We start from the raw sequence: 10,785 nt of genomic DNA, 5'->3' as shown, positions 1-10,785 counted from the left end.
ATGCCCTGTGTGTAACTCATCCGTGCAGATTGCATGGTTTCAATTTTCAAAGCAGTCAAGGAGTTTAGACACATAGTCCCTGACAGGTGTCTAAATCCCCTAGACAGCTTTGAAATATCAACCTATATGTTTTGCAGTGCGAAATTCAACGCAACCTTCATTCTGGAAGATAGCTCTCTGTCTCTGTACGCCATATAGAGGGTAAAGCAGAGGGACCATGTTGAAGGGCTGTGTTTAGATGATGTTTTTTCTGTACTGTAGTTGTCTGTGGCTGTTAAAGGGAAAGCCGATCTCAAAGAGGCCACTTTGGGTTTTTTTTTTCAGTAAACCAACAACTCTAAGAAGCGGCACCATTTGAAACTTAAACTTTATTGCGGCAAAGAACTAAAAATCGTACATGTGGGAGAACTGCAGAGCGCCTGTGAGAAAGAACTAGTCAGAAATCACAACTCGGGTACAATCGAACGGAAAGTTTTATTAAAACAAGTGGAAATCAACTCAATTATTTCGGCGGTTGTTTAAATTTCACCATAACCGTGGATTGTATATTTACAGTCTTCGGCTCCTGTCGTGAAGGTCTTGCTCGGGATGGGGGGAACAGGGGTGGCGGGGCGGCGGCGGCTGGCTTCTAAAGCTAACAGGATGTGAACGTTTTCCAGAAGAAATTCTTGCAGCCGGCTTTGCGTTCTCGGGGCGCCAAGGCGGGGTTGGGATTAGCCGATCGCTCCAACTCCAGTCTCACTTCGTCCTGCTCTGTCCCTCGGGACAGGTCCTCGGGCTCCAGGGCTTCATTGTCCGGCTGGTTGGGTTCTGAGAGCAATTCTGCCAAAAAGTACTTCGCCAGTTCCTTGGGGGGTGGGGAGGGAGACAGAGAGACCATGAAAAGTTGGGCGCAGCTCGGTTATCTGCCTGGCAGCGTTTCTCCCACCGCCAGAGCATCAGAATGGGCAAGTCCCATTTCTCCAAAGCCAGCGCCCACCAACCTGGACAGCTGCTAGTTGCAAGCGAGCCGAGGTTTGCATATCAAACCATCCCTAGCCAGGAGAGTGTCAACCCAGCGCCCCCCAGCAGAGACACCTGCCCAGTGTGGAGCGAGGGCGTGTTACACGGCTACAGTCTGAAGGTCGAAAGGAACACCCCGCCCCCTCAACTTTTTAAATTCTCTCTGAATTCTCCTTTAATCCACCAAAGCCCTGAGAGGGGCTGGGCTTCCTCCGGTTTGTAACCTGGCACCCTGGGGGGTGTGTGGGGGGGAAGGAGGTTAGCATCGCTGATCAAAGCAGGCGGATTAAAACACAGCGATGGACTATCAAGTCTCTGTCCAGACACGCCTGGAAAGCGGGGGCTCGAGGCAGATGTACCCAGAGAAGCCTGTGGGGCGAATGGGACCTATCCGCTATCCCGTTGTTCCTCGGGAGCTAACACACAAAGCCAACACCAGATGCCTCTAAAGCCACCCCCATGCGCCTTGGCCAGCTCGACCCCACCTGGAACCCCTGCGCGGAGCTGGAGGCTTTGGCAGTGGGGCTGGTTTCAGCACCCTGGAGAAATCCCACCACGGCCTGTCCCCCGGGTTGCTCCCTAGCACCCTGGAGAGTTCTCCCCTATTCCGGCTGGAGGCTTAACAGCTTTCTTGGCAGGGCCACATTAACCCTGCGTTCGTTTTAAATGCCTAGTGGGAAAGCTAGCCCCGGGCTGCCCCCTGCAACTGCTCCTCAACAGCCTCGGGACTGTTCCTTCGGAAGACGCTGGCCCACCAGCTCCTGGGGCTGGGACGCGGCTGGAAGGAGCACTGGGCGCAGCTGGATTCCCCTCTGCCCCCCGCTAGATTCCTCTGCAGAGCTCAGTTTGAAAAGTGCAGGCGGGCGCATGTTAATCCCCCTCGCTCCTGCTGGCTGGTTTCGTGTGAAATCAGCCCTAGAAAAACCCTCCCCTGCGGGGCCCGTTAAGCTCGGTCCGGTGCAGGTGAAATGCACCTGTGTATGGACCTGCTGCCCCTGAGAAACCCACCCCGCCACGGCAGCAGCCAAAGCCAGCGCGCTGCAGAGCCATGCCCGGCACAGCCGGGGGAGAACTTGGTACCGACCCGCTAACGGCCCCTGGCCGCCCGCAGCTCGCTCGGATCCCTGCGGCGCACTCCGGGGGAAGGTGCGGGAGGGACTTACCTGTTTCCCCGCTGCCGCAGCCAGTGACTTCTGCAGGAACTGCCGGAGTCTCGGGTCCGAGGGCGCCGCGGAGACGCTACTCACCGCCAAGGCGACGGAGAGCAGGGCTAGGGCGCACTGGAGACGGCAGGACAGCATCTTTCCAACCTGCGCCAGCAAGTCAGACAACGAACGGGAGGGGCCGGGGTGCCGCTCAGTGTCTCCACTTCTCAGACGGTGGCTGCTTCTGGGATCTCCTCCCCGCTCGACCCCCTTTTTAAACCCATCTCCTGACGTCAAGGCGGAGGCGCCCCCCTCGCCAAATGTAACCACCACTTTTACGCACCATTAGGCGCGCAGATCAATCACCCCAGATGCTGGCGTTGACACGAGGCGAAGGGGGTTTTACTAATTCCAGGAGGCTGACGAGCTTCCTTCCCTCTGCCAGACTGGTTCGGAGCGTCCCTTGTTGTGACAATGAACAGGAACCGGGGGGCTGGGGGTGAGAGGGGGTTCCCAAGCAACAATTGCGTCTCCAAAAAGTAACTCTGGGGGCAGATCCATGGGGCCGGGGGGCTCTTTTGATTCCTTCCCGGGGGCTTGCAAATGCTCTTCGAGAAGTTTCAGGAACCCATTGGGAAGACTCAGGGAGGGAGAACTATGAAATGGGCTGGGACTCTCTCTGTTCATGCGTCCCTTACATTTTCGTGGCAAGGGTGTCCTTTGGCTCAGTCCCCTCGCTGGTGTGGCTTTTGAACATTCAGCCGATGGCTTGTTTTCACGATCACTTGGCCGATGAATCAGTGCAGCGCATCTCACAGGCTCATCACTTCTCTTTGAACTTGTCAAACGTTTTTCTCTCTCCGCTCCATATTGGATCGTTTGTTTCGCATCCTGCCAGGGGGGCTGGAACAATTTCTACAGTGCGGGGTGCTGAGAGCCATTGACCCAAACTGTAAACTCCGGACATAATGGAAACCAATTCAAGCCAGGGGGTGCAGGGGCACCCCTACTTCCAGCACCTGTGCATCTTGCTACTCCTATAAAAGAAGCTCAAATGAGCTCCATGAGAAGCGAAAGCCCTGTTGCGAAATAAGGCTATTTTGAGCAAAGGGGTGTTCATATGAAAGGAAGATGAATTTAAAAGTAAAATATCCCGCATATACGGTGTAACTATCATGTATTTCCAAACCCCTCCATGAACACCGACTCCCTGTTTGTCAGTCCGTCTGGCTATTTACCTGTGCCAAATTTCAGGGGGCTTTTTTTTGTTCTTTTTTTTCCCCAAAAGGCTCTAAGTTTATTTCCACCTTTTAAAACCTATCTCCAATGAATCTGTTTAGCCCCGAAGGGGCTATGAAATATTAGACAGGATTGCAAAGATCTGAGAGAGAAAACTTGATGAAACCAGCAGCATCAGTTAGCTTTAAGAGGCTTTTCATTCCCAAGGAAATAGTTTTGCCCCTGAGCTTAATGGCTGCATGATATGAAGCGTCTTCATAATGTTTATTGCCTCGTATTCGCCATTGTAAAACCTGGGCGGATTTCACCTCTGGAAGATGCATCTTTTCTCATCAATGAACCTTAGCACGCTTAGAGGAAATGTACAGATTTGTTCAGATTTCCGTCTAACGGGCTGAACAGAAACAATTGTGCCCACCCGTAGAGACCACAGAGGTGCGAAATATTCACCCAGACTCACATCGATTTGTCTGTGTAAAGACCTGTAACCGGCTGGAATGATTGGGATTATTAGTTCTAAGAAAACTGCCCCAAAGATGACACTTTCCAGGAGACAACCATCATTTGTTCCGCGTTATAGGAAGAACTAGGCAAATAAGGAATTGGGCTTTTAATTCCTTTTATTAGGATCAGCTTCCCTATAGTGACTGTTCCCCACCTTTCAAGCCGCTCAGTGTCTTCTGTTTAAATTACATCTCTCTGCCATGACATTATTCCTTTCCCCCAACTATGTTTCATGAATGGGTTTCAAAAGCCGTGTCCCGTTCATTTCAAGATCGTTCTGTCTCACTGTCTTATATATGGATTGGTACGTTAATTTCCCTTCCTGGACTTTCAATAGCGGGCAAACTTGGGATCTGCTTCGGGACTGGACTCGGATTTGCATCTTTAGTTAAACATGTTGAAATCAGCCTTTACAGCCCGTCTGATGGCACTTTTTTCCTAAGCGATACACGAATCGGTGCAGGGAATACCCAGTGGATGTTTGCTAAACGGGAGACTTCTCTTTCCTGAGAGAAGAGTGTCATCTTCCAGCTCAAACAAACCCAACACCACACAACTATAATGCAAATATCTAGGGCGGGAGGGGGGTGGGTTATTAAGAGACAATCCAGGGAATGAAATGTACACATTGATCTTTCAAAGACACTCTTTGCTTATCATGCATTGGCCCCATCTCTCCCGATGGAGTTCACATCCCCCCTGTAAGCGTCTCTCTGAGATTCTTTCTTTGGCACGGATACATGTCCCCTACTAGCAACGTTAAACTCGGCCAGGGTCTAAGGAACGCCGTGGTGGGTCGTGATGGGTAATAAAATGCAGGGGAAACTTTTGAGTTTAAGTACCAAGGAGCCAGAGGCGTTCCTCTTTAGAGATCCATAATGGGCAGCAGCAAAGGCTTGGCTGTTCCCATCCCAGCCGGGTGCAACTGCTCTGGGTAGGGCCAGGTCTCCACTGCTCAGTGCGTCAGAGGGACTAGCGCGAACGCCATAGGAGTCTTGCCTTCTTCTCCAGCCTTGATCGTGGGCCAAATCCACCCCTGTTATAGCCCCACCCCACTGAGTCACAGCAGGGGGAATCTGACCCGACGTGGGGCCACCTTGGCTCAGACCAGGCACTCTGCCCTGGGCACCAGGCAGGTCCCGCAAGTGATCCAGTTGGTATAGATCTAGGGTTGCCAGTTTTGCCCACATTCCCTGAGGTTTCATCCCACGACACAATCTTTCATTAAAGGTTGATCTTTGATCCCTGGAGACTCCCGGCGGCTTGGCAACCCGAGGTAGGTCCCTTCCCTGTTGGTAAATACCTTCAGTGCCAGCCAGCCGGCCCTGAGTTCTGCCCTGTTCCTGCAACAGCTGGAATATGCAAGAGGGTCTGTTCTCCGGGGGCGGGGGGCTGGTCAGCATTGATTATTAATTCGTGTTTTGTTTCACTGTTATTCATGTTTGAACTAAATCACCTTTGCACTGCAGAAATGATCCTAGAATCAATCAGTAATAACCCTGGGCTAAGGACAGCCCCTCACTGAAATCAGCGCTGGACTTCACCTGAGCAAAGGGTATCTAGATTTGACCCAGTTAGAACATCAGAAGATAAATCTGTCTGTCCATCCATCCCCGCATCCCCTTCTCTCTGTCTGTCTGTCTCCCATCCTGCCGTCTCCTGCTCTCCAGGCACCTCCTCGATGTAACAGCAAACACTGTCTCTGGCAGCAGGTTCACTTGATTTTCACTAGAACAGATTCGTCCCGTCGGCTCAGCTCGTTTGGTAAGCTGGCACCTGCTTTGCCCTCATTAAATATGCCCTTTGTCACTTTCAGCATCCCGGGTACGATATCCCTGCTCTGTTTGTCTGATGGTCTGGTGGGTTTCTGTGGGGCGCTTGCCGCTGGAGGGCTCTTGGGAACTGGCCACCAGAGTGATCTGGGGTGCTGGAGAAAATGCCACAAAATGTGTCTAGTCTGTGAGTTGCGTGTGATTCGTCTGGCATCACCTCCCACGTGCTGTCCTGATACAGGACCAGATCTTAGCTGGTATAAAGCGGCAGCCTCACTTCATTAGCATCCAAGGAAACCTGGTCCATAGGGCTGTACAGAAGGCGCTTTGATCCGGCCCTGCTTTCCAGCTGCTGAGTTTCATCGGCTTGGCGGGGGTGCCGTTGCCAGACAGGAAATGAGCCTGTGTTCAGCGCCGGAATGGCTGAGCGTTGCAGAACGGGATCTCCGAGACAAAGGCGGTGGTTTAGATAATGATGAAGCCACTTGCATGAATCATTTGTACTGGGAAAATATGAAGTAAGTGCGTGTTTCTCAGCTTACCTCTTCAAAAAGAGCAAAATCTCCAGGCATTGTCCGAAGGGTCCCCTTCCCCAGATATGGGGAATCCACAACTCGGCGTAGCCCTTCCCACGGCGGGCCTGAGCGAGCAAATGTGGGACTTTCAACGTGCGCTGGAAGTCAATGGGACTTCTCATGTGCTTGAAGTTACGCATGGGCTTAAGTGCTTTGTGGGATCAGGGCCCATCTGCAGTGACACAGGGGATGCCCTCCTTCCATACAAGTCTGGCCGAAGTAAGGACCGCAGGGTCTATCCCTGCCATCACTATCGGTAGAGAACTAAGATCTACTCAGCCAGTGGTGAGGGGCCGTTCCAAGCAACCTTGTGCCTTGTATTCCTGGGAGCATGCATTGGTATCAATGACTTGCTTTTAGCTGAAGATCCCAACTGATTTTGACAACACGAAGGAATAGCGCCCCCGTGAGATAAGGCTCATTTGCCTCATTTCACAGATGGGGAAACTGAGGCACGGGGCGGTGCCGTGACTTGCCCAGGGTTACACCGCCGGCCACCCCAAATTTTCACTTTAAGCTGTTTTATACCCTCTTGTCAGTTGCTTTCCCTTCTACATTCCGTTCTATCAGCCACGGTTCTAATCTCTCTGGCTCCCTGGACCATATCTGCGGTGGTGTTTATGGGAAAGTAAGCAATAGGTTCATGAATGGACGCGAGTCTCAGAGTGCCTAACTGAGTCTAACACCTGGTATAATTTACACACCCAGGTAGCCAGGAGATGTCTGAACTCCCTCATAGTATCCTCTGAATTGTTCTTCCTCTGCAGCAGAATCCAGTTCCCACTGAAGCCAGTGGGGATCCCTTGTCCCTATAGGAGGGGGAAATTGGACTCTCATCCTCTGGTTTACCCTCTAGAACACATTGCCCCCCGAATCAGGAATAGGATGCAGAAATCCTGCCTGCCAGCCTTCTGTTCTAATCACTGGGTGATACTCCTTTGGGCATCTGGGCTCCCAGTTTTCCAGCCAGCAGGTGATGTTTCCAAGTCCAGACTAGCTAAGTAGCAAAGCAGTCTATCTGAATGATGTAGCAGGAAGGGGTGGGGATGAGGGAAGTGTTGTTATTTCATTGGCCTGACTGATGGGAAGCTTTGCAGAGGCTTCTGGAAGCTCACTGGAATCCCTTCCCTCCCGCACCTTCCACCTCTTCCTTCGTGATGTTTGGTTCAGGCATCAAGAGCTGATTACGGTTACTTTGCATTCAAAATGCAAGGGAACTTGCCAGCGCTGTACAAATGAATCTTCCAGCTGGAAAACATGGGGAGGGGGGGGACGGAATTGAGACAAAGGGCTATGTCCTTGGTCCCTCACATGTCTTTTGTACAAAGGGAACTGAAGCGGCCTTAAAACATTAGCTGAGGGCAGGGAGTCAGCACAGAATCATAGAATCTCAGGGTTGGAAGGGACCTCAGGAGGTCATCTAGTCCCACCCTCTGCTCAAAGCAGGACCGACCCCCAACTAAATCAAGTGGACATGTCAGGGGCACTCTACTAATTCCGGTTGGTAGCGGTTGCAGCACAACTTACAGCTACCCTGAGGCTGCTCTAACTTGCAGTTCGACACCCAGCATGCCCCAGCACTGGGGAAAGAAGGAAAACAAATGTAAAGTGCTTCTGGTACTCCTGGGGCCCTTGACTTAAATTCATTCAGGGAAGGAAACAATGGCTGCTAGTCGCACTGCATTTATATGCCCTTTAGCCCAGAGGTGGTGGAATCGGTTAGGTCTCTCTCTCTCTCTCTGGAAATCAGTGCTCAAATGCCTGGTGTGTATGCACGTCATCTGGTTAGACTGGGGAGGAGGCCCAATTCAATATGGAGCTGTTCAATAGATTCCACCAATCTTCCATGTCTCCTAAGCACAGGCCCTGATTCTGCTCTCACTTGCACTGGTGGAAATTAGGAGTGACTCCATCGATGTCAGTGAAGTTAAACTGGTGTCAAACTGGTGTGAGATCAAAATCAGGCCCGCAAAAGGTCAGTTCCTTTTGTGGACTGACAGCATCTTCCTCCGTGTTCTGTCCAAATGCTGATCACACTGTCAGCACCCTAATGACAACAACCCCTAATTCAATAGCAATGATTACAATAACTCCCACAGATGAAATTCATCCTAGTGCAGGGGGCTGGTGCCTCCTTTAAGTCCCACCTAGGCCCTATGTAGAGGGGTTCACCATTGCATGGGCCTTGGTCTGGTGTTTGACCAGGGGTGAATTTCATCCCCAATACATTGTTGCATTCAGCAGCTTAACAGGTGTGTTGCACCTGAACTTGGCCTGGAAGTGATTCCCTGCAATCTAGCAATTAAAAGCCTCAATCCTATAAAACAATAGTCAGAGGCGACTCTGTCTTTGTCGTGGTTCCGTTCCCAGTCAACGTTACAGCATTACGGTGAATGTTCATGTCATTCAGGTCTTCCCTGGTTCCCATCCCTCTGCAATCACAGTTCAGAAGGGGCTTTGATTCTCCTGCTGTTCGTCAGACAGGGAGTCGATCTATTGCTCCCTTGTTCTCATAATGACGTGCTTGTCCCCCCACTTCCTGAGTCGTGCATCAGGCCTTAGTCACACAACTCCCATTAAAGTCGGTGCCCTGAGAAGGGGCTCGTTAGTGTCTGTTTAAAGGCACGTGCTGAGTCTTGGTCCCATTCCACGATTCCCATGCTCACAATGGCCTCACTGACAGCATGACTCCTTATCTTCCCTGTGCAGGGGGCTTGTAGTATCCAGGGTGGGTATGTCTTCACCACTCGAGTCCCATCACGCTCTGTTACTCCCCATCATTCATAAATTCCCAGGGGTGGAGTTCCTGCTGATAATCAGCTGGGGGTGTAAAGATAAGTAACACAGAGACAGGAGATGACAACTGAATGAAAAACAAACCAGTCCAGATTCTGCCCTCAGCCCCTCCCTGCCCCATGCCCAGCGCTGACTCTAAAGGCACCATTTAACCATACAGGTCTGATTCCCACACCCGGCAGAGCTGCGCTTGGCACATGAGCCAAGTGAGTGTGCAGGGTGCAGGGAAACAGAGGTGGCTTTATGCCACATTCACAGATTCTATGTTCTGGGGCAGCCAGGAGCTGGTTTGGTCCCTGGAGTAAGTTAGAGCAGCCTCAGGGAGGCTGTAACTTACACCCGGCTTCCCATGCCGCCAATGGGCCATTCTCGCAACTGGGGGTAGCTGGAGGGGAGAGGTGCTAGCCATCTCTCTTTTCCCCAGATATGCCTGCTAGGCCTTGGTTTGCAGAGGTGGATTTCAGGGAGATATCCAGCTGGCAAGATCCACCGGCTTTGGGAACATAGCCTTACATAGTCTGTAAGGTTTGCCTGAGCAAAGCTATAGCTCTTTAAGGGAGTGAAATTGAGTTAACTGAAGGGACATTTCTCTTTGGGTTGCTGTTGTTTTATTCCGTTATTTCTGCAGCCCTGTTGAGCATGTGGTTTTGGAGACAGTCTAAGTGACAGCCTCTTGCCCCAGTTCCCATGATCACCCCCAGGTTTACAGGTTATTCTGCTGATACTTAGAGCTATTAATCATTGAAAGCAGTCAGTCGTGGCCGCAAGTGTAGATCTCAGGCTGGGGAAGTTTGCCCTCTGCTGTCATAGCAGGGACATGAACAGTGTTTTTCAGCTGCATGACCCAGGCTCAATGCCTTGCTTAAACCTCAATTTGCATAGAGTCAATCCGGATCCTGCCTTATTCAGTTGGGCAGTGTTATCTCGCTGCTGCCATGTTCCACCCCAGAGGTGGCTGCATTTCAGTGCTGTGCGAAGTGACAGGTGGCCTGATCGTGCCCTCGCCTTATAAGCAAGGCCCATGATGGCCAAATTAAGTGGTTAACTCTGAGGCTGCTGCATCTTCCCCTCTGATGCATGGAGTCTGCCAGCTTGGGGCCTGGGTCTCTACCCAAGAAATGCCATAGATCTCAGGACATCTGTGAAGTGCTGGGATGCTCCCACAGAGAGCCAGGTCTCTCCCCAGTGCCTGAAATGCTGCCAACTTCAAAATTGTGGACAAGTTTTGAAGTTTGAAATTTCAAAAATAAACAACAAGAAAATCTGCAATTACTTTTTTTTTAAATCCCCCCTTGACACACACTTTTCCCACCCACTACAGAACTGCTTGTAACTTTTAAAACGTCAACATTAAAGAAACTCCAAAACATCAGGGGAAAAAATCTGAAAACATTTCTTTTTTAACCAGCTCTAGTTGTGACCTCCGATGGAGCAGGGCTATTGGCCAGGCCACCCAGCTTGTGCAAAGTTCACTGTCCTCCCCTTTTGTGTTGGTGCAAGTGTGCATTTGTTGGGGGGATGTGACAATGATCAGATCTTGAATGTATTTGTTGCCCTTCATCTGAAATGCTCCCCAAGTTTCACAGACTATCTACTGTAATGAACTCCCTAGGTTGTATCTGGCTGCTGCCCACTAATCAGAACTGTTCAGTTCTTTCTCATAGACCCTATACTGCTAGCAGTGAATGGAGATTCTCCTTCAGCTCAACTGCCAGCAGCTGGTGCTTTTGAAGATGTAAAATATGAGTGCTG

General features: G+C 51.0%; 1 protein-coding gene across 1 annotated transcript; it reads right to left on the bottom strand.

The window, feature by feature from the left end:
- Positions 1-349: 349 nt before the first annotated feature.
- On the bottom strand, positions 350-2,410 carry SST (somatostatin). Its single transcript, XM_048865502.2, has 2 exons — positions 2,166-2,410; positions 350-847 (listed from the first exon to the last, which is right to left on the bottom strand). The coding sequence occupies exons 1-2, from the start codon at positions 2,301-2,303 to the stop codon at positions 635-637; spliced, it is 351 nt and encodes a 116-aa protein (XP_048721459.1). The 5' UTR covers positions 2,304-2,410; the 3' UTR covers positions 350-634.
- Between the last annotated feature and the right edge of the window lie 8,375 nt (positions 2,411-10,785).

The sequence above is a fragment of the Caretta caretta genome, chromosome 9, assembly GCF_965140235.1.
Source record: "Caretta caretta isolate rCarCar2 chromosome 9, rCarCar1.hap1, whole genome shotgun sequence".
NCBI lineage: Eukaryota > Metazoa > Chordata > Testudines > Cheloniidae > Caretta > Caretta caretta.
The sequence above is the reverse complement of the archived record's forward strand: the minus strand, read 5'-3'. Positions and strand labels throughout refer to the sequence as shown.